Source organism: Ochlerotatus camptorhynchus, unplaced genomic scaffold, assembly GCF_037179485.1.
Source record: "Ochlerotatus camptorhynchus isolate MF236.1 unplaced genomic scaffold, CSIRO-AGI_Acam_v1.1 ptg000310l, whole genome shotgun sequence".
Classification (NCBI taxonomy): Eukaryota; Metazoa; Arthropoda; class Insecta; order Diptera; family Culicidae; genus Ochlerotatus; species Ochlerotatus camptorhynchus.
Genome location: NW_027040798.1, coordinates 470381 through 495001, shown reverse-complemented (window position 1 = coordinate 495001; position 24621 = coordinate 470381). Strand labels below are relative to the sequence as shown.

Sequence of the window (24621 nt, the reverse complement as noted above, 5' to 3'; positions counted from 1 at the left end):
TCATCAAGTGGGAATCTATCAATGAGAGAATAATCGTTGCTAGATTCAGATCACGGGTCCGAAACCTTACCATAATCCAATGTTATGCGCCAACCGATGCTGCCGAATTGCAGGACAAAGCGAACTTTTACAGTCAACTGAATGCTGTCGTGGATAAGACTTCAAAAGGTGATATCAAGATCTACACAGGCGACTTCAATGCGAAGATCGGCTCCGACAACTCGGACTATGAGCGCACTATGGGACGCCATGGTCTCGGAGATATGAGCGAGAACGGCGAGCTGCTAGCAGAGTTTCGCGGCTACAACGACATGGTGATTGGGGGTTCGCTCTTCCCCCATCGCCTAGTGCATAAAGTCACATGGATCTCCCGTGATGGATATACAGAGAACCAAATCGACCACATCTGCATCAGCCGAAAATGGAGACGGAGCTCTCTTGATGTTCGGAATAAACGCAGCGCTGACATCGCGTCTGACCATCATCTCCCGGTCGGTGAGGTCCGCCTACGCATTGCGCGGGTTCAACGGCGGGAGGAGAGACTCGGGCGGCGATTCAACACACGCCGACTGGAAGACCCAGCAGTGAAGAGATTGTTCGTCGAAGAACTCGAGGCTCGCGCAGCTAATATTCCCGAAGGCGGCAGCGTAGAAGAACAGTGGACGAGAATGCCTTTATTGAAACAAGCGAGAACAACCTGGGTGAGCTGCGCACTCAGAGAAAGGAGTGGATCACCGATGAAACCTGGAGGAAGATCGAGTAGCGGAGACAAGCAAAAGCCGCGATAGAGCGAGCAAGGACCCGAGGAGCCAAGAATGAGGCCCGTCAGTGGTATTCGGCCCTAGAGAGGGAAGTTAAGCGCTCCTGTATACGGGACAAGCGAGCGTGGGTGGACTCCCTGGCTGATGAAGGGGAGAAAGCCGCAGCAACTGGCGATATCCGCCTCCTCTATGATGTTTCACGACGCCTGAGCGGGGCAAGGATGAACCCAAGGATGCCTGTGAAAGACGCGACTGGACAGTTGCTCACCGACCCCACTGACCAGTTGAAACGTTGGTTTGAGCACTTTGAACAACTTCTCGAAGTTTCAACGGTCAACCAACCACCAACATCTCGGCATGATCCGCCAAGTGTGAGGCACGTTACTCGCGTCAACACTGAAGCTCCATCATTGCAGGAGATAGAAGCAGCCATCCGAAGTATGAAGTCCAACAAAGCCCCGGGGGTCGATCGCATATCAGCAGAGATGCTCAAAGGTAACCTCATGCTATCCTCACAAACGTTGCATCAACTATTCGGCAATGTGTAGGATACCGCAACTTTTCCGGCCGACTGGATGCAGGGCGTCTTGGTAAAAGTCCCCAAGAAGGGGGGTCCAACTGCATGCGAGAACTGGTGAGGCATCATGTTACTGTGTATTGTTCTAAAAGTTCTGTGTAAAGTTATTCTCAATCGGATACAGGAGAAGATCGACGTGACTCTGACAGCAGGCAGGATTCCGTGCTGGAAGAACCTGTGTGGACCATATTGTCACGCTCCGCATCATCTTGGAGCAGGTCAATGAGTTCCAAGAGTCCCTGTACTTGGTATTCATGACGATACAGCCATGATCGAATCGTCAGCAACCATCAAGGCACTCCGGCGTAAGCAGCCCTTCCGAAAGCAGCAGTTCAAGCAAGAGATGGGGCACTCAGCGTCGAAACCAGGTAAGCCCGATGGAACTGGTCCAGCTACACCATGTTGGAACTGCGGCAAGCACAGGTGCAACGAAAGCGGCCAGTTTGGCCATCGGAAAGGCTACTGTTCCAGCGCAAGGAAAACCAGCAGCTCTTCGAAGCGGAAGAAATTCAAGCCAGTGGCAACCAAGACCGGCAGCGCTGGTGAGCAGCGTGAAGAAGCAGCGGAAATTCGTGACAGTGCAGTTAGGAGGGAAAGCGGTTAATCTTCAGCTCGATACGGCATCCGACATTAGCGTAGTTTCGGAAACGACGTGGAAAGAAATCGGTCAGCCACCGTTGAAGCCAGCAACGATAAATGCGTCTACAGCATCCGGTCATCCACTGAAGCTTGAGTCGGAGTTTTCGTGTGAGGTCTCGATAGGCGGGGTCACTCGCAACGGTCGATTTTACGTCGTAAAGCAACCGTTGCATCTGTTGGGCATCGATCTTATCGATACATTCAATCTGTGGTCGGTCCCAATAGAGCATTTCTGCAACCAGGTCAGCAGTTCTCCATCAAACATCGACGCCCTCAAGCAAGCGTTTCCCTTGACATTCTCCAACGCACCGGGGTTGTGCACGAAAGCGAAGGTCCGGTTCAGCCTGAAGGAAGGGCAGACTCCTGTGTTCCGTCCAAAACGGCCAGTCGCCTACGCAATGTACGACACGGTGAATCAAGAGCTGGATCGACTGGAACAAGCAAACGTCATCACACCAGTCGAGTACTCCGAGTGGGCTGCACCGATAGCTGTGGTCCGGAAGGCGAGCGGTGCCATACGAATCTGCGGTGACTATTACAGCGGGCTGAACGACGCTCTCCAACCGCATCAATATCCGCTTCCTCTCCCACAGGACATCTTTGCAAACCTGGCCAATTGCACAATTTTCAGCCAAATTGACCTGTCAGACGCCTACCTGCAAGTCGAAGTAGACGAAGCCTCAAGAGATCTGCTAACAGTAAACACGCATCGGGGCTTGTACCGCTACAACCGATTGCCGCCAGGAGTGAAAGCAGCACCTGGAGCGTCTCAACAACTGGTGGACACCATGCTGATCGGACTCAAGCATACCTCAGGTTACATCGATGACGTGATTGTAGGAGGAGTGGATGAAGCGGATCACCAACGAAACCTGCAAGCAGTTCTTCGTGTGAAGTGTTCTTTTGGGTAGCGACAAATAAAGTACCTTGGGCATCTCATCGACGGACGAGGATTGCGACCGGATCCAGCTAAAATCCAAGCCATCCGGGAATTGCCAGCTCCTACGGATGTGGCCGGCGTTCTCTCGTTCCTTGGGGCAATTAACTATTACGGTAAATTCGTCTCAGGAATGCGGACTTTGCGATATCCTCTTGATGAATTGTTGAAGGCCGGCAAGAAGTTTGAGTGGACGTCGGAATGCCAAAAATCCTTCGATAAATTCAAGCAGCTTTTGTCATCTGATCTCTTGTTGACGCACTACAATCCAGAGCTGTCGATCATTGTTTCGGCTGATGCGTCTTCAGTGGGAGTTGGAGCTACATTGAGCCACAAGATGCCCGATGGATCCGTCAAAGTCGTGCAGCTCACTTCTCGTGCACTAACACCGGCAGAGCAAGGGTACGGTCAACCAGATCGTGAAGGCCGTGCGATCCTGTATGCGGTTACCAAGTTCCACAAAATGTTGTACGGTCGCAGCTTTCTCCTTCAAACAGATCACGCTTCTCTTCTCCGTATCTTTGGGTCAAAAACGGGAATCCCCGTCTTCACGGCAAATCGTCTGCAGCGGTGGGCGTTGCAGCTACTGCTCTACAACTTCAAGATCGAGTACGTCAACACAGAGAAGTTCGGGAACGCGGACGTTCTTTCTCGACTCATCGCCCGCCATGCAAGACCTGATGAAGATTTCGTCGTAGCCAGTGTCATCCTCGAGGAGGACTTGAGGTCAGTAGCATCCAATTCTATCAAGTTCGTTCCTCTCAGTTTTAGGACAGTACAGCAAGCCACCCAGACTGATCCAGTATTTAGCAAGGTCTACCGGTTCGGGCAGCAGGGCTGGCCGAAGTCCAGGTTGGCCATTGCCGATCAAGTTCAGAAGTTCTACGGCCGTCAAGACTCGTTGTTGGTTGTCCAACTTGGGTGTCCGGCTCAATTTCGAGGTAACCCCGGAGTCCAACGCATGAAGGCAATAGCTCATAGCTACGTTTACTGGCCTTCAATCGACGCCGACATCGCAGCATTCGTCTAGACTTTCCGTCAGTGCGCATCAAAACCGTGGCCAAAGTCAACCCAACCGTGGCAACGCGTACACATTGATTACGCTGGACCACTCGAAGGTGATCATTTTCTACTAGTCGTCGATTAAGTGGATCGAAATCGTGAGAACCAAAAGCATCACCTCATTAGCCACGATTGTCATTCTTCGGAGTATTTTTGCACGTTTCGGAATGCCCACCACTCTGGTTAGCGACAACGGCGTGCAGTTCACGAGCGCCGAGTTCAGCTGTTTTTGCCTTGACAACGCTATCGACCACATAACCACGGCGTCCTATCATCCGCAGTCCAACGGGCAGGCCGAACGCTTCGTCGATACGTTCAAGCGGGCAATCCGGAAAATACGAGAGAGGAGAGGATACATCCAGGTAGCCCTCTGCTAACCTATCGCACCACACCGAATCCCTTAGCTCCCGATGGTAAATCACCAGCGGAAGTCATCTTCGGACGGCCAATTCGGACGTGTCTGGAATTGTTGCGTCCTCCAGTGGCCCGATCAGAAGCAACCAACAATCCAAAAGCCAAACTACGATCGTTCAGTAAGGGATATCTGGTGTACGCCAAGGTCCACTCCAACAACATCTGGAGATGGGCTCCTGCTGTGGTGCTAGAACGAATCGGAAGCACCATGTACAACGTTTGGGCTGAAGACCGACGACTATTGCGGTCACATATCAACCAGTTACCAAACCGATCAACGTCAACCAATGCGTCAGTCGACGATGCATCCAGCCAAGCCTGTCGGCGAACAACTTCCGCTGGATATTCTTTTGGGAGAATTGAACCTTAAACTTCCCGAAAGTCCAACATCGCCATATGTTAGTCCGACACTTTTGGAACCTTCGACATCGCAGAACAAGTCTTTGCTTGGTGAACCATCAACGCAGTCAACACCATTGGTACATCCTACCGATGAATCAAGACGACAAGAACGTGTATCGGTCTCACCACCGTCAGCCGATCGTTCGAAAACGTCTACAACTACGTTGGCATCAACCACGTCTTCATCCGGTGCCACCAGTTCCAAGACAACGTCGCTTATTGGTTATTCTAATATGATGATTGCGTTTAGCGCTAATTTACAGGATACCCTTTTAAGGGCTTGTTTTCGCATGAATTTAAAAATTTGATAACCTACCTACTTGAGCACAGGAACCTGCCTAAATACTTGAACTAGGTTGCCAAATCACGAATGATCTGGTGGTTTGATCGCAGACATTTGACTCTAAACCTATCCAGCGTGGACGTCTTTCGCTCCTCGAGTGTTGAATCTCAGAATTACGAGTTCGCGGTGGACTGTTAAGGATCATTCTGAGGATCTTGTTTTGGATCCTCTGAAGCTTTAGGTGGTGGCACTTAGCACAACTCTCGCAGATTGGCATACCATACTCAAGAGCCGGCAGAATGATCTGCTTGTGAACAGCAAGCTTGTTTTTGAGGGACAGGGTGGTCTTCTTGGTCGATGTCTTGTCCACATGGGATCGGAATAGCAATTTGTAATCGAGGCTGAGACCAAGGTAGACTTCTTCACTCAACCATTCAATGGGAGTGCCATCAAGATGGATATTTACGTTAGCTTAGCTGCATTGATACAAATCTTCCATCTCTTGAAATAGTCGGACAGAACATCCAGGCCTGATTGTAGTTTACTCGTTTAGTGGTGGCGCAACAGCAGTGCTCTTTTATAGCTTTACAGGTTCAAGCAGAAAGATGCGCAACCAAATGGTACTCGATTTTTTCATGAAAACAGTGATAAAATTATCACTTTTTATTTGAACATTTTTCAAAACCTTTAAAATGAAAATTTTAAAAAATATGTGTTTCAGCAGATTTTTATAGTTATTTTCTATCGATTGATGTGTTTGGAATTTAATTCTATCTATAAACGACAAAGTTATAAGCGTTCAAAACCTAACACCTTTTCATGATGGTCGCAATTTGAGATTTTTGATTTACCACCTGCACCTTTACGTAAGACGTAGTCTCTGTCAAAGAGGGTAAGCTTTGCGTTAATGCGGGAAGCAGTGAGTGATTTTAAATTACATGCTGTACACTTGACATCCATCCTCTTTAAGCGTACCTCTTGATAACCACAATCCTCAATCCAACAAAGAAAACACAAATACATGAAATTGCAAATAAATGACCATATTGGATGGCAAACAAAAGGAAAAGCAAACAAATGCGGAAGCAAACATTTGCATCCGATAATTAGCTATATTGCCAGGCCTCAGGCCAAACGGTGCAATTTTCCCGAGTGAGCATCAACTGATGCGTCGTCGATTAATCCCATCAAAGCTCACGCTTCCCCGTAAACCACCGTCGCCGCAGGATTGCACTTTTAATCATATCTGTGCACGGCTGATTCTGACTGGAGCTTACGAAATCAATCAATCCGTTCACATTACACAATGTATCCATATTGATCACCATTCGATTGCTCGCTCGACGACGAGTTTAATTAGTTTAATTGAATATCGATTGCAACTCGAGTGCAGCCAGTGATTAACGCAAATGAACACTTACGATAGGTCATCAGCGACCAGTCGAACCGAAATGCAACTCACCTTCGTCCTTATCGCTCATGAAGGAAAAGTGCACCCCGTTGTCGCTGTTGGAGAGCACCCGCACCTGGGGGTAGTTTTCGTCCGCCGTCTGCAGCGCGCTCCGTTCGTACAGATCGAATATCCGGGCGATACATTTCACCTGCAAAAGGAAAATAAAAGCACAAAACGAGAAACTTTCCGTTAGTTGGTGGCTTTTTGCTGGTGGCGGACGAATTTCAGCATCCGGGAAAAAGTGGTCTCGAGAAAGGTCAATTTTCGTGATGATGGGGGTGGAACTCATTCGAAATGATGAAGAGAGCGAGTTCATTAGTACTGGGAACCGATACCCTTTTCGGTAGATTTGTGTGCATAGGGGTTTCCTGCTTAGTAGAGAACAAGTACAAACCTCGCAGTCTGATAGGAAAAATGAAATATCTCATTCAAACAAACATACAACCCCCAAAAGCGACGTCCAAAAACAGCAAATTTATCACGAACGAAACAATTCAACCTCTTCCCCGATCCCTGCACTCAACCGCAAAAGCCAACAAAAAGCTCGAAAAACAATTTTTCAATCATAAAGTGAAGGATATTTGAGCTTACGAGCTCAATTCCAGTCTCAACTGAACCCGGGCGACGCACGACCACTCACTCTGCCACATCACACTCACATATCATCATTATTTTCCTCCAAATCATAAATTTTATTCCTCCATTATTTCTTCTGCCAAACGAACCCCATCACCATTCAACTGCCATCCATCGGAATGCTTTTTTCACCCCAACAATTCCCAACCCTCACCAGCACCGTCGTCGTCATCAATACGACGACGACGACGACAACAACGGCGACCATGAATGGCGATGCTTGTTCGCTCGTTCGCTCGTTTTTTTTTTATATAAATACCTACCCCACCTACATTCATGCCAAGCCCTTAAGCTGTGCGAATTTTTTTATTCGTATTTGCACGACTGAAATTTCTCACTGTCATTTGTTGACAGTAAAAGCATTGCCATGTTTATTCACATTCCTAGTATATGCGGTGGGTATTGTTATTTTACCTTTTCGGTCCACCTCACCTCCCATGTGGTTGTCGAAATAAATCGAACCCCACGCTCTCGGTTTGATACTGCGCCCTCATGGGGGTTTACCATTGCGGGAGGAGAATGAGGTAGGGATGTTTAAGTTGTTTTAATTATTGTTTTCGGTTTCTGTGGGTGTGGGAAAAAACAGGGATTCTCCCTCTTGTCGATATCCATTTAGTTACTGATGCGGTAACGCACAGTGCAAAATGGGTTTTTCTGTGTGCGGTTTGCAATAATGGACAATTTTAACAAAGGCCATTACCGATTTTTCGGCCCACCGCAGCAGCGCGCCACAGGATGTTTATCTGTGCTGAGTTGAGAATAATGGGACATTTAATTCGAATCTGCGAACCATACAGCTTCCAACCTGCATACCTGTGCGGGAACATATTTGCAATATTTATTTTTTTTAAATAGGAGGAATCAATATTTAACTATTGAGATCACTGGGAATCTGGTAACCCGGCTCAGCAAATGTCATCAAAGTTGAATTATTGTGTCACTTTTCAATTACTACTATTACATTCAGGCTAGGGACGGGTTGTCCTGTGCTGTACGATAAAGTCGTCTCCATTCCACTCGATTCATAGCCAGCGGTGGAAGTATTCCAGATTTATCTGGATTTTTCAGATTTTCAGATATCAGACACACAGACAGCCTCGACAGAACTGAGACTATCCGTAAAAATAAAATAATGATCTGGTACAAGTGAGGCGATCGTTTCTAGCGTATAGATATGGCCGCCAGCTCAGCAATATACACGGAACAGGGAGCTTGAAGCATTCGAGAGGCGCTATGAAATTCGTTATAAATACCAAAACCAGCGGACGCCTCTATTAATGATCCATCTGTGAAGAACGATCTTGCGGAATCAACTTGGCCAAACTTTGCAGCGAAAATTGACGGAGCAATCATGGAACGATGATGCTCTGGGATTCCGCGAATCTCTTGCGTCATGGATAAATCAAAATGAACAGAATTGCCGAAGTCGGAGAAGCAGACACGATAGGGATTATGCTGGGAAGGGCTGACATCCTGTGTTATGTAAAGGGTGATACGGTCAAAATTTGGTCAAGGGAAAACGCGTGTAAATCGGTGAAATCGTTTATTTAAAAAATCAAATTAAATTTCTTTTTCAAGTTCAATTAGTATAAAATTCAGGAAAAATATTCAGTTAGGCTTCCGCTTTTCCAAATCCGAATTGCCGGGCCTTACGCTTGACCCCTGCCATCAGATTTTGTACAGCCACCTTGTCCACCTTCTTCGCCGCAGAAAGCCAGTTTGCCTTGAACTGCTGCTCGCCCTTAGCAGTTTTTTTGGTCTTCTTTAGGTTCCGCTTGACAATAGCCCAGTATTTCTCAATTGGGCGGAGCTCTGGCGTGTTGGGAGGGTTCTTGTCCTTGGGAACCACCTGCACGTTGTTGGCGGCGTACCACTCCATGGCCTTTTTACCGTAATGGCAAGATGCCAAATCCGGCCAAAACAGTACGGAACAACCGTGTTTCTTCAGGAAAGGCAGCAGACGTTTATTCAAACACTCTTTCACGTAAATTTCTTGGTTGACAGTCCCGGAAGCTATGAAAATGCTGCTTTTCAAGCCACAGGTACAGATGGCTTGCCAAACCAAATATTTCTTTGCGAACTTTGACAGTTTCATGTGCTTGAAAACATCTGCTACCTTTCCCCTTCCTTTTGCCGTATAAAACTCCTGTCCCGGAAGCTGCTTGTAGTCGGCTTTGACGTAGGTTTCGTCGTCCATTATCACGCAGTCAAACTTCGTCAGCATCGTCGTGTACAGCCTCCGGGATCGCGCTTTGGCCGTCGTATTTTGTTTATCATCGCGATTTGGAGTCACTACCTTCTTGTAAGTCGATAGTCCGGCTCGTTTTTTGGCTCGATGCACGGTTGTAGACGATACACCCAGCTTATTTGCGGCATCTCGGAGAGAGAGGTTAGGGTTTCGCTTGAAACTACCGGCAACTCTCTTTGTCGTCTCAGCGGCTTCCGGTTTTCGATTTCCCCCCGATCCAGACTTCCTGGCTGTCGACAAACGTTCCCCAAACACTTTAATTACATTTGTAACGGTTGATTTGGCAACTTTTAGCGATTTTGCCAACTTTACGTGCGAGTAGCTCGGATTTTCGCGATGCACGAGCAAAATTTTGATACGCTGCTCTTTTTGCTTGGACGGCATTTTGACAACTGAAGAGTGAATTCCAAAATCAAAATAGGAGCAACATTCTACACACACACACCTTCAAAATGAGGGGTGTTCAGGTTTTTTAAATGCAAAATTGAAAGAAATACGTCAAGTTGATATTGACCAAATTTTGACCGTATCACCCTTTACACGTAGTACAATGACATAAACCGAGTTTGAGGGTTTAGCTCAAGAAGCTTCTCAAAGTTTGGAATCACCAGTGGGTTCATAACTTCACAACGGGTGAGAAGCCTGAGAGATAATTCCGAAAACCGATCAGAGAGTGGCAACATGCCTGCTAACACTTCGAGACTCATCGTATGAGTCGAGTGCATGCATCCTAACGCGATACGAAGACAGCGATACTGGATCCGTTCCAGTTTGATGATGTGCGTTTTAGCCGCCGATTGGAAGCAAAAACTACCGTACTCTAAAACCGATAAAATCGTTGTCCGGTACAACGTTAGAAGATCTTGCGGATGGGCTCCCCACCACGTTCCGGTAATTGTTCGGAGAAAATTGATCCTTTGTTGGCATTTCCGCTTCAGATACTCAATGTGGGATCTCCAGGTGCATTGTGAATCGAACCAGACCCCAAGATATTTGAAGGACATAGAATGAGTGATCGGTTTACCCAAAAGTTGAAGCTTTGGTTGTGCTGGGTTATGCTTCCTAGAAAAAACGACCAACTCAGTTTTCTCCGTGGAGAATTCGATACCTAGCTGGATAGCCCAAGTAGACAAATTGTCTAAGGTATCCTGTAAGGGTCCTTGCAGGTCGGCCTCTCTGGGTCCTGTCATAGACACTACTCCGTCATCTGCAAGTTGTCTCAACGTGCAGTTGTCCCTTAGACAATTGTCAATTTCTCTGACGTAGAAATTATACAGAAGGGGGCTTAAACATGAGCCCTGGGGGAGATCCATGTAGCTAAATCGTGAAGCTGTAGAGTTTCCATGAGAAAAGCTCATATGTTTCTCTGACAGCAAATTGTACAAAAAGTTATTAATTAATGGAGAAAGGCCACAAGCGTGGAGTTTGTCTGAAAGGACTTCAACCGATACTGAATCAAAAGCCCCCTTAATATCCAAGAAGACAGAAGCCATTTGCTCTTTTTTAGCAAAAGCCAACTGAATTTCAGTGGAAAGCAACGCGAGACAGTCGTTCGTTCCCTTGCCCCTACGGAAACCAAATTGAGTATCTGAGAGTAGGTGGTTCGTCTCAACCCATTTGTCCAAGCGAAAAAGAATCATTTTCTCCAACAATTTTCGAATGCACGATAACATCGCGATGGGACGATACGAATTATGATCTGAAGCGGGTTTTCCAGGCTTTTTAATGGCTATAACTCTCACTCGCCTCCAATCATCTGGAACAATATTAAACTCCAGGAACTGACAAAACAAGTTCAACATGCGCCTCTTAGCGACGTCTGGGAGGTTCTTCAACAAGTCGAACTTGATCCTATCAGCCCCCGGAGCCGAATTGCCACACGAAAGGAGCGCGAGTGAGAGCTCCAGCATTGAAAAAGGCTGGCTGATCTCGTCTACCGAATTCGTCGTTTCGCGAGGAATCATCTGTGCCGGCACAGAATCAGGACATAGTTTTCGCGCGAACTTGAGAATCCAACGATCTGAGTACTCCTCGCTCTCGTTGTTTGAAGACCGGTTACGCATCCTTCGCGCCGCATTCCAAAGCGTATTCATCGACGTTTCGCGCGATAATCCGTCCACGAATTGCCGCCAGTATCCGCGTTTCTTGGTTTTGATGAGGCTCTTGAGTTCGCGTTCAAGAGCCGAGTACGCTTCGAAATGTAGGGGTGTTCCACGTTTCCGGAAAAGCTTAAACGCGTCGGACTTTTTACGATAAACCTCAGTGCATTGCGGGTCCCACCAAGGGGAAGGAGGTTTCCTACGGAAAGACGTTCCTGGAACCGGCCGAGTTTGAGCTTGAAGCGCGCTGTCCAAGATCAGAATGGAGAGGAAGTTATATTCCTCCAACGGTGGAAGCCCTTCTACCGACGTTAGAGCATCTTCTATCACATTTTTGAACTTTGTCCAATCGATATTACGGGTGAGGTCGTACGCGACGTTAACGGGTTCCGACGGATTGAACCCACTGGCAATCGAAATTTTGATCGGCAAGTGATCACTACCGTGGGGATCTTGAATCACATTCGACGTGCAATCCAACGATAATGAGTTAGAGCAAAGTGTGAGGTCTAATTTACTTCCATTTGAGGATGGACCAGCCAAACGTGTTACTTCTCCATTGTTAAGAATTGTCATATTGAAGTTGTCACAGAGGTCATATATCATAGTAGAACGGTTGTCATCATACAGTTCCCCCCAGCCTGTACCGTAGGAATTCAAATCTCTTAAAATCGACCGTGGAGCAGAAAGTACTGAACATGAAAGTTGTTTTCGCTTAACAAAGGCTCTAGGAGGAATGTAAACAGAAGCAATACAAAGGATCTTACCTTTAATAATAGCCTGACAACTTCAATACCTGGAAATTGTGGAAGATTCACTCTATAGAAGGAATGGCACTTTTTGATCCCCAAAAGTACTCCTCCTCCACGCGAATCCTCACGATCCAGTCGAATAATGTTAAAATCATGAAAAGGAAGATCGATATCTGAAGAGAGCCAAGTTTCACACAGAGCAAATGCATCACAATCATTATTGTGAACAAAAAACTTAAACAATTCTATTTTAGGAATAAGACTTCGACAATTCCACTGTAAAACAGTGATCAAATACCCGACCTCGTTTGGAAAATTATCCATCGAAGAAAATGATTGCTGCAATGAGAGGCCACCCAGATGAAGAAGGGGCTTCTGTTCTTAAAAATGGGACATCAGGGGTTTTGGATGTCCCCGGGAGAGGTGGAAAATCCTGGGTATAGTCAGTTCTTCTGAATCCAGGAGGAGTAGAAACTTCCTTTTTTCCACCACTCCTTGATTTGGGCAAGCTGATTTGGGGTTCTTCATTCTCAACTTTCCGCGAACGGATGCGTTTTCGTTTCCGTGCTGAAAAACAGAAAGAAGTTCCCTCCTCAGCCAAGTCAGAGTCAGTCTCGTCATCTGACAAAAGAGAAAAGGGATTTTTGTCGTTGGTCGATGGCGTGGCCGTCTTAAGCATTTCTGCAAAAGACTGCCTGGAACGGTCCTTAAGAGAGCGTTCTAGTTTCTCCCCGCGTTGTTTGTACGCCGGGCACGACGAGAGACCATGGGGAGTCCCCTTACAGTACACGCATTTTGGTGCAGTGACTGTGCAGGCGCTATCCTCGTGCTTCTCCCCGCATTTGGAACAGCGTGCCTTGCTGCCACAGTGAGAGGCCGTATGTCCCAACTGTGTGCAGTTTTGGCAGTTCATGACACGAAGAACAAACAAGCGCACAGGTAGCCGAAGTTTTCCCAACTCGATGTAGTGATGATGGGCTGAACCAGAAAAGGTCACCCGAAACGAGTCTGGGGGGGTAAAGCTCTTTTTACCCTCGCTAACAGATACTGAGCCCAGTTTTTGGACATCCAGTATCTCAACCGTAGGAAGCAAGGGGTTCTTGAAACGGCCAACCGCTTGCTTCTCCAAGATCTCGGGGGTCAGACTCGCTTCGGTGACTGGGATGTACACTCTATACTCGAGTGTAAAGTGCTGGGAGGCAGCAATCTCGTTAGCTTGTTTCAGGTTAGAGACGACAACGCGAAGTTTATTGTACCTCACCTTCGAGATTTCGGTCACGGCCGAGAACCGCTTCGTCAGATCATTAGTAATTTGCATTACATTCAAAGGTTTGTTTTTGGGCTGAAAGTAAACAACCCATGGGCCAGTCGAGTCTTCTGGGTAGGCTCGCGATCGGGGGCTTATCTGTCCCTGTCCATTACCAGACTGAGATGACGAACCAGGGAAGGCATCAACTGATTTCTGGGATGACAGACGTTTTCGACCCTTCTTGCTATCGCGTGGCAAAGTGGTGTCACCTTCCGACAAAACGTCCATTTCGTCTTGCGACAAAATGTCCATTATGCCGTACTAGTGAGAGCGAAAAACGCTCTACCACTGAAACGATAATCACTCGGACACAATACACGAAAAAAAAAACTACAAACACAGAAAAACAAACTTAAATTTAACTGATGGGCGAAAGAAAAAAACTAGAACAAAAACTTATCTGATAATCCGATACTACCTACTACTACCGATCGTTTACACAGCAGCAGCGGAGCGACGCGCAGCGTGGATGATGTTCGATCCGCGTGTGCGGGCGGTCTTCGTTGGTGTGTGCTTGTATGAGGCTCGGCACTCAGATGAACACACGATGATGGATGAGCGGTTTAAATGTGGATGCAGGGCGAGATGGACCGTTAGCGGTCTTAGCCGTCCAAAATAAGGACAACACAAAGAAAAAAAATGTGGATGCAGATGCTGACACTCGATGACGATGATCCGTGTGCAGGTATGCGTGACCACGCACCGATGGATCGGAAAATGATTGGCGAATTGCCAATCACAAAAACAATTTTCGATGATGCCGAAAACACACTTTCTTCTCAGAAAAAAAAACTCACTTTTTGATAAATTTACTGGGAATTATGCCAGGAATCACTAAGCGAGAAAAAAAACTGATTATTTACGTCAGAGAATAGCGAGAAAACTTCCAAATTAACGGAGCGCGAAACAAGTCGACCATACTTCTTGCTAGGACGCAGTGGATGATGGACCTTCTGCATTGAAACAAACAATAACGCAATTTACAGGATGTAAACAATACACTTCAAAGAAAAACTATGCAAAGTTTATTAATTTCCGCCTAGAAGGAATAAAGATACAGCCAGTTGTAAGTGTTGCAATAATTTCGTTTCAGCCCTTTAATATGCATTTGGAGAGTTTTTGTGTCGAGTCAGCTCTCAGCTTGATTTTTGCACGTTGTCGCAATATCAAAGGAGCTTTTAAAATCAACATCAAGCATGATATTTTGTTCCAATATCACGTGTGATATTGAGAGCTTATGAGAGCGGAAAAATATTATTTGATTGATGATTTTTCCAACACTGATCATCATCATATCGACTTATAACCGCTACCTACTTCTCTCCCTTCCGCTCTCAGGACAGTGTTGTCCCTTTTTTTCCAATTTAAATCTGTATTTTCAATGTAAAAGATCTTTTTAATCTACATCTGGCTGACAAAAATCTGTTTAATAATCTGTGTAGATTCTTAGATATGATCAAAGTGCGGATTTTCGTAACCTTCCTTTTCAAAGTTCAGAAAGAGTTTGTCCCAAGCTTAGAATCTTGTAAAATTATCAGCTCGGTTTTTGCTCACTCTGTCGAGTTGTTCGAAAGTTTTTGGTTTGTTCCAAACATTCGCAGTTTAATCAACCATTCAAGTAGGCTGCGCTGAAAATCTGACGTGTTGTTTTTTTCAGCTGCGTTTCTTCCTTCCGGAAATCGAACAATTATAGTTTCAAAATACTTTAAAGTATGACCCAAAACTTATATCCAATCATCCTGTAGTCAGCCCAGGCGATCCGTCTCTAAAAACGTGTGGCTTAAGCGCCACTCCACAAGGGAGACCACACGCCCAATGTAAATTTGCCCGGTTGAGACTCTCCTAAGGGCGAGTCCATTAAATTTCCTAGAAAGGATTTACGGATCAGGCAAGCCGGCTTTCAACTAAACGTCCAAAATGGGAAAAACCCTATTATCTCCATGAAACCACAAATACGATAGTCACTCAGAGAGTCGGTGAGAGCTCACCCATACCTAAAAACCTCTACAAAAGAGAATTTATCATCATCGGCAGTCTCGTCACTTGTCACCAGCGATGCCAGATCTACGGAAATCTCCGTAGATCTACGGATTTTACAATTTTTTGCGGAAATACGGATCCGTAGGCAAAATCTACGGAATTCGGTACAGTTTCTACGGATTTTTCTTCAGTATACGTCTGCCTTCAGAATCGAATTTTACAATCTAGAGTATAATCTGATTCTGAAGGGAAAGAAGCAGAAAGTAAAATACAACAGTTTTCTTGCTCACTTATCCGCTTTTTGATAGAATTGACGTTGACGGCGACTCTGTAGCTCTTCTCTCCTATGAAATATCCCGTAAGCAAACGTCTGGCTGTGCGTGAAACTCTTCACTCCGGAGAAAGTTCCCATAATATACTGTAAATCTTTGCTTGAAGAGAAAAATTTTCGACGGTGCCGTGTGAAGGCGAATAAAAGTCGTGTCGGTCGACCGTAGTCGACACATTTTCTGTGATAATCGACTGCCTTTGCTTCCGATACTTGCAAAACAAGCTTTCAAATAACAGTACCAATGTTATACGTCAGGCTCTGTCATACGACTCTGTCACCGAAGGCCGTAACGGATGTATGTATTTGAGTTTTTCTCATAATAAGAGCTACTGATGTGTGCTTGTGATAACATTTCTGATCAGAAATGGTTTAATTGACACCAAATTGAGGAATTAGAACGAAATCACATATGTCATATGATAGTTATTTGCTAATTTTATTTTTGCTCGAATGTTGCTCTACTGTTTGCGTTGTGTAAGAGAGACGCCGCTCTCTTCTCCGTCAGCTCGATGATGATCAGGCCTTCAACGTGTTCATCAAAAAGCACGTAATCCATAAGTCGTCGTAGTTGTCCGGCTTTATAAAGGAAACTACGGTTAAAACTTGGCTTTCTTATTAGATTACGACACCACTGTACCACCGCTACGGGATCACAATTGATCAGATCGCCATAGATGGTCTTGAAACCCCTGCAGTGGATCCTCAGATTGAGCTGCAAACCATTGCCGTGGATAATGAGACAGAATTGCTGCTTGGGCAACAAGAAACGATCCTTTGGAATAAGGACAAATGCCTGGAGATCACTCTCGCGCAAAACAGGGTTCATCTGTCATTAATATATGACGAGCACGGCGAAGAGATAGCTTTTCCTGCCATATGTTTTGACCATCTACGGAAATTCAAGCCAGGGATTCGGATGACATATTTCATGATGGCATGCAGTGAAACTCGTCGTTAAGACAGGCGTGTGGGCAAACCACAACATTTGTTGTGAAAGTTCTACGCCTTAGAGTTTACGAAGGCTTGCAATGCACTTTTGCACACTTAGTGCAAATGAAATGAAGTGGTCCCATTTGTTGAATCTCCTACATTGTCAGAAGGACGCAATGGCAATGACTTAACAGATCCAATCCAGGAATTGACTGCACTGCAAAGAGCAACTCTGGTCAATGATGATCCAGTCACGTGCTGTGTGTACTTCAACAAGCTGCTTCATACGATTGAGTTTTAAGCACCGTGGAAGTCCTCACGCACACATCTTGTTATGGCTGAACATTTATCCCCGGGAAGCAATCAGTGAAAGTATGCCAAAAACTACAGGTGCAGCAGTATCATGGTATTCATCCCTGTACTACCATCGACCCTTTTCAGGGCCACCAAGATTTTCCAAAAGAGTTAAATTTCTGAACATGTCCCAACTAAAAATCATATCAAAGGCTTCTTTTCAGGGCAATCATAGTCATACTAAAAAGTATAAACAGAGAGAACCCCACTCAAATTCCTATTGCTACACAAAACAAAAGTCCTGCTGCAGTTAATAAATAACATTTATTATAAAAGACCACGTAGGCTGACGTCACCATTGCGTACAACCCCAGAGGACTGTCCCTAGTAATTTTTTAAAAGTTCTTTCATCGATTTTTCATTTAACGTAAAATATCAGCATAGAACTAAAAAACAAATCACCTTCGACTAAAAAAAATCCGTAGAAATCCGTAGATTTGAATAAGTCGTATTGGTAATGGCGAACGTTATAGTTTATTTCGCAGTGCTGTGATAAATATTCAATTAATTAAGTGTGAAATTGTGCTTGTGCCGCGGTAGAATTGATCCTACGCGTGCCCCGTAGTGATAATTTATTGGATAAGTAGGAGAACGGTTACTGTTGCCGCTGGTTCTCGTTCAATTTTTGTGTTTTCCCTTCGCCCGGCAAACTATTTGGTACCCTTTTAGTAAGCTACGGCATTGTAAATTTTTGCTTTCGTTCGTTTTTACTTGTGTCTCTGTAGTGTTGCATGTAAAGTTTATGTGTATAGGTGATATATATGGCTGAGTGTGCAATATGTAATTTGGGGATTTTGGTAAGTGATTTGCCGGTTATCTGTGTGGGTAAGTGTGCTCGTGTATTTCATTGCAAGTGCACTACACTCACGCGGACTCAGGCAAAACTTATCACAGATAATGCAAATGTTCTATTCAAGTGTAGTAATTGTCTGTCAGATCAGAGTTGTGACGAGCAGAATGTATCGGTTTCGGATACCAAAATGCTGGGGGAAGCAATGAAGCAATTGTCTTCTGTTGCTGACTCTATCACTGGTATACGAAACAACGTTGCTGCTCAGATAGACAACGCGTTGAGAATTGGCATGGAAAAAATGCAACAAAATATGAACGATTCTTTAAGTTGCTTTGAAAAATTAATTAGTGAGAAATGGAATACGATGACTAGTTCATGTTTTGAAATTAGTACGGAAAAAAATTTAGCTGCAACGAATGGTGCATCTAGGACGGTTCATTCTGAATCGGACCGAAATCCCAGACGCAAAAAACGTAAATTTCAAAATAGTGACAACGATTCGACTGATGATGTTTTTCAAGAAAATGCGAGTTTTGCGGATGTTGTAAAAAGATCTAGTCATGCAAGTAAAATTAAAAATATTAGTAACAGTAATAGTAACATTAACAGTAACAGTAACATTAACAGTAACAGTAACAAACAGAGTAATCGTAAGACTCGTCCGGTCATTGTGATCAAACCAAAAGAGTCCAAACAAGCTTGCGAAGATACTCGTAAGTTTTTGAAAACTCAGTTGGATCCAAAAACACACAAAATCAGTAATTTTAGGAATGGTAAAGATGGCTCTATTATTGTTGAGTGTGCAACAGGAGCTAATCTTAATGATGTAAAAACTGGTATTGAAAGCAATCTGGGTGAACAATATAGTGCTGTTGTTCCCACTTCGGTGCCAAGATTGAAAATAGTGGGCATGAGCGATCAGTTTTCCTCCGATGTCTTCATTGACTACTTAAAAAGTCAAAATGAAGACATCGCTATAAATGATGTTAAAGTAGTGAACATGTTTGAAAATCCACGCTTCACTTATAACAAGTTTTGTGTTGTAATTGAAGTCGATGTCGATACTTATAAATGTTTGTTATGTGCGAAAAAAGTAAATGTAGGGTTTGATCGGTGCTCGATAGTTCCCGCGATTAATGTGTTGAGATGCTTCAAATGTGGAGAATTTGGGCACAAGAGCATGGATTGCAAAAATTGTGATAGATGCTCTAGGTGCAGCCAACAACACAAAACGTCGGAGTGTACGTCAACTGTATTGAAATGTATTAATTGTTTGAAAACGAATAAAGAACGAAAAATGAACTTGGACGTCAACCATGCCGCATTTAGCTCGGAATGTTTGCTCTATAAAAGACTTTTTGATCAGAAGAAAAGCAGCTTGCGTTTCAATAAATAGCAGCCAAGTTCCAGGAATGTGAATCAATTCGATTTTTTATATTTGAATATTGCGGGGTTGTCAACAAACTACGTAGCATTACGTCAGATTGTTGAGGAAAAACGTCCTCTTTTAGTTTTCTTATCTGAAACTCATATTGTAGAAACTGAAGCTTTTGATCAGTATAGTATTCCGGGATATATTGTTGCTGCTTGTTTATCACATTCTAGACACACTGGCGGTGTTGCTATTTATGTCAAAGAATCAGTTCAATTCAACCTTCGTACCAACGAAGTTATTGATGGCAACTGGTTCTTGGGCATTACAGTTGTACGTGGCATGAAGATGGGTAATTATGGTGTTTTGTATCATTCTCCCAGTTCTAGTGACCAGCGTTTTGTTGAAGTTTTAGAGAACTGGTTTGAGACATTCCTTGATTCTAGTAAATTAAATATATTGGCTGGTGATTTTAATATTAATTGGCGTGATAACCATAATTCGAATCATTTGAAGCGTTTAGCTGAGTTTTTTAATTTAAAGCAAACGGTAAATGAGTATACGCGTATTTCCAGGCACAGTAGAACTTTAATTGACCACGTTTATTCCAATTTTGATTCCATTTGTTCAGTTACGGATACTGATTTGAAAATAACCGATCATGAGACCTTAGTGATTAATGTCTTAGACCATGTTAACGATAACGATAATTTTGTAAAATTGAAGTGCTGGAGGAAATATTCGAAGCAAGCTGTTTCGAATCTTGTTGAGAGAAGCCTGAATTTTCCATTCGCGGCCGGTAACTTAGATGAATCTACAGCTGTTCTTAATAACGCTTTGAAAACGTGTACCAATCAACTAGTTGAGCAAAAGTTTGTTTCTTTGAAAAACTCGAACAGCTGGTACAATTTGGATCTTTTGCGTCTTAAACGGAAAAGGGACAAATTGTACAAAAAGTTTTGTAGATCTAATAATGACAATCATTGGACTAGGTACACAATCGCGCGTAATAAGTATTCACAATCGATAAAGAAAACTCGTTGTGAATATGTTCAAAGGAAGATTGATCAGCATCAAAACAACAGCAAAGAGTTATGGAAAATTTTGAAATCTTTATTAAAACCTAGTAATTGCAAACCGCGGTCCATAACTTTAAATGGCACATTAGAACAGTCAGAACAAGTAATTGCAGCTAAGTTTAATGATTATTTCGTAGATAGCGTTTCATTGATTAATCAATCTATTGAATTGGTCGATGAACCTGACGAAATAAAACAGCCAGTTAATAGTAGTTGTAGATTTGAAGTTTTTCACCCAATCACATTAGATGAACTTAGAGTTATTTGTTTTTCATTAGGAAAATCGGCTGGAGTAGATAATGTTAATGCTAGAGTTATTCAAGATTGCTTTCATGTCATTGGCCACATCTTGCTGGACCTTATTAATGAATCATTACAAACTGGACATGTGCCACAAATTTGGAAGGAATCCTTAGTGGTCCCTATTCAAAAAGTTGCTGGAACGATTAAAGCCGAAGAGTTTCGTCCCATCAACATGTTGCACACATTAGAGAAAATTTTAGAACTTGTTGTTAAAGGTCAGCTGTTGGAGTATTTAAATAGTAATAGTTTGTTGATACCAGAACAATCGGGATATCGGGAAGGTCATTCTTGTGAAACCGCGTTGAATTTGGTATTAGCGAAGTGGAAAAATAACTTGGAGTGTAAAGATACGATTGTTGCTGTTTTTTTGGATCTTAAACGCGCTTTTGAAACAATTTCTAGGCCCTTATTGTTAAGATCAATCAAGCGCTTTGGAATTACGACTACTGCATATAAATGGTTTGAAAGCTATTTGTCTGACAGAACTCAACGGACTGTTTTTAATGATTCTGTTTCCAGTCCCGTGGGGAATAACCTTGGAGTGCCCCAGGGAAGTGTATTAGGGCCCCTGTTATTTATTATGTATATTAATGACTTGCGACGTGTTTTACGATTTTGCGACATTAATCTTTTTGCAGATGATACTGTGTTATTCATTGCAGCTAAGGATTTAGATGATGCCGTTTTACACTTGAATGAAGATTTGCGTTCTCTAAGTAGATGGTTGAAGTATAAGCAGTTAAAATTGAATACAAGTAAAACTAAATTTATGGTAATTACGCGGAATCGAGTAAATGAGAACGTCTCTGTTGTAATTGATGATGAGACTATTGATCGCGTTCGGGAGATTAAATATCTTGGCGTGATTATTGATGACACACTTAAGTTCAACTCTCACATTGACAATGTCATCAAGAAAATTGCCAAGAAGTATGGAATTCTATGTCGATTGAAAAACGATTTAACTATTGCCAGTAAAATACAGCTATACAAATCAATCATCTCTCCTCATCTTGACTTTTGCCCTTCCATTTTATTTCTGGCCAATGCAACACAAATATCGAGATTACAGCGCTTGCAGAATAAAATAATGCGTTTGATTTTGAGATGTAATAGATTCACTTCCTCAACTTTGATGTTAGACGCCTTACAATGGTTGTCGGTGAAGCAAAGAATTGTATATTTGACTATGGTGTCATTTTTAAAATAGTTAACGGTTTTCTGCCTCGATATTTGTGTGATCGAATTGAAAGAGGAAGTGACTTTCATAGATATAATACTAGAAACGCGGATGAAATAAGTACACCACATTTCTTGACTTGTGTTTCACAGAATTCATTATTTTTTAAAGGAATAAATGTTTTCAATTCGATGCCTATAAAATAAAATGCCACAAAAAATAATCACTACTAAAATTAAAAAAATCATTGGTAGAATTAAAAGTTTTCGTTGGTTCTTTTTGGTAGAAAGTCTGAAGCATTCAAAATAAAAATGTGTAACTTGTCAAATCAAAAGTTTAGCTCTTCGTTAATTTTAAAAGTTGATGCTTTTGAATCAAATTGTAGAACTGTCAAAAGGAAAACCAATGCTTTCAAAATGAAGTGCAAACTGTTTCAGTTCGAAAAGAGTTGTTTTTATTATGACAATATATTTGTTATATTAAATTTTAAATATTATCATATTAATGATTTTCAAGATTAAGAAAAGTAGCCAAACTAATGTTTGTATCATATTTAAAACATAAATTTATTCATTTATTTAATAAAAAAAACAAAGAAAATAAAACATAGTTTATGTTACCAGCGCAGATTGTGTCCTAGCCCTATTAGGAATCAAAGGAAGGCTAATCCTACTGTTCATCGTCCTGAGTCTTCTAAGTGGCATGGGCTGAGTCAGATTCTTGTCCGTCTTGTAATGATCAAAGTATTGAGTCGAACCTAAGCTCCACGTTCATTTCGAAGCATTCCTCGTGTTTCCATCCTTTAAGACAACGACATACAATACAATATAGTGGGGGTTCACCAACACCAAAACAGTGAGCTGGTGGATAATTCCCTGTACATCATTGTCTTGTACGTTCATATGTTCTACGCCCACGTACGTTTGGTGGTCACTTTCCGGAATGATGAGTTAGGTGCCATGTAACGGGGTTTGTTTTAAGGATAGTCTTTTTCGGTCGAGACCTAGGTCGAGACGCTTCACTCTGTTACGGGATTTGTTGGCCGGAACCATCCGATGTAAGCGCTTGTTTGTCAAGTAATAGCGTACCTACAATGTAAACATAAATGTAATCGATCCTAAGAAAAATAATTTTCCAACTCACCTACATGCCCTGTTGCAGCGGCTGAATCACAATCGATCACCGGAGGCAGCTTCCAAACACCGAATTAATCGAATTAACCCATTAAAAAAATGAAATTCCGTGGAACGATTTTATTTTCGTCGCGTCAATTCTACTTTGGCGGCAAATAATGTGAGGTCCAGTGCTGCCAAAAACGTTACTATGAAGAAGTATTTTTGACAGTTGAACAACTTTTATTTTAAAAAATACACTTTTAAAATTACAAGTCAGAAGTGAAAGAAAAACTTTCAAACCAAAGATATAGCTTTCATTTTGAAAATTTTCACTGTTAAAACTACGAAATTTGGGAAACTTTTATTTTGAATTTGCATTATTTTTATACCAACAATTTTTGTTTTTTGTGTGTAGGCATATCAAACGTTCAGCAACACTTACAGAATTTAAAAGACACTGCATTTCACACGTTAAAACTGTCTTTTGAACAGTTATCCAGTGATTTTTTTATGAATTGACAAATTATGTATCTTGACGAAGTTATCTCTAACGGATTATTTTATATGGATAGCTGTCATAACGACTTTTTAATAATTATTGTAGCACTGCAAAAACTATTTTTGTTCGCCACGATGGTGATGACGGATTTTTATCTGGTAGTAGGTAAATTAAAAAAAAAGTAGTCTACAAATGTTTGAGCCTTGCGCGCCTTTTACGGATATAGAGGACTGAATTTAACATTTGATAAAAAAAATAATACAATTTTGAAGCTTATTTGGAAGATACCTTGAGTTAGTAGTAAGTTTTCTGGCAAATGTTAGGGGTACGAACCCTGAGCATTCCTGATATTGCTGAAAATTATGATAGCATCAGATTGCGGGGTTGCAAGTGTAATAGGATGCTTTGTTGATTGTTCATTGACTCTTGATTGCTTGTAATACTTATGAATATTTTAGGTGGACAAAAAGGCGAACTAAGAGGTAGACGCCTGAGTTTTTCCACATTTATATCGCGGTGAAGCAACTGTAAACTCTAGAGGAAATTTATATCTGCAACTGTAACCAGTTCGATTTTGTTTGCAAACCTGGTTAAATTGTCATATTTATTATCTTAAAGATAAATCGTCCAGCTCAAACCTTTGTAGGGGTAAGAGGTGGGACTATTATCATCATCATTATCAGTGTTGGAAAAATAACAAAAAATCATATCTCACCAATGCCCAAGATCACGCTTGATTTTGGTAGACAAAAAATCAACAAGCAAACAACTGCGGTTGATTTTGCAAGCTGTGATATCGCAGCTCAGAAGATCAAGCTAACAAAACTCACCAGCTGCAAATCTTACCAAATTGTGGTGAGATTGAGTTTAATGATTTTTGCTTTACACCCGAACGCAACCGAAGCTTCCATAGCGGCTGGCAGCAGTCCCTTCGTGTCTGCCATCGGTGAAGAGTAAAAAGAGAAAGCAAACTATACTTTCTCTTTCTAAGAAAATTATGGGCAACGGAATCGTTTTTGTGTCGAGTCAGCTCTCAGCTTGAGTTTTGCCCGTTGTGAATAGTCTCGCAATATCAAAGGAGCTTGTAAAATCAAAATCAAGCATGATATTTTG

At 42.9% G+C, this 24621-nt stretch overlaps 1 protein-coding gene across 1 annotated transcript in view; it reads right to left on the bottom strand.

The window, feature by feature from the left end:
* LOC135707415 (uncharacterized) overlaps window positions 1-24621 on the bottom strand; it is a 261090-nt gene that overhangs the window by 6753 nt on the left and 229716 nt on the right. The window contains exon 6 of the mRNA XM_065229228.1: window positions 6538-6676. Within this exon, the coding sequence (XP_065085300.1) occupies window positions 6538-6676 (139 nt within the window). The remainder of the gene's footprint in view (window positions 1-6537; window positions 6677-24621) is intronic.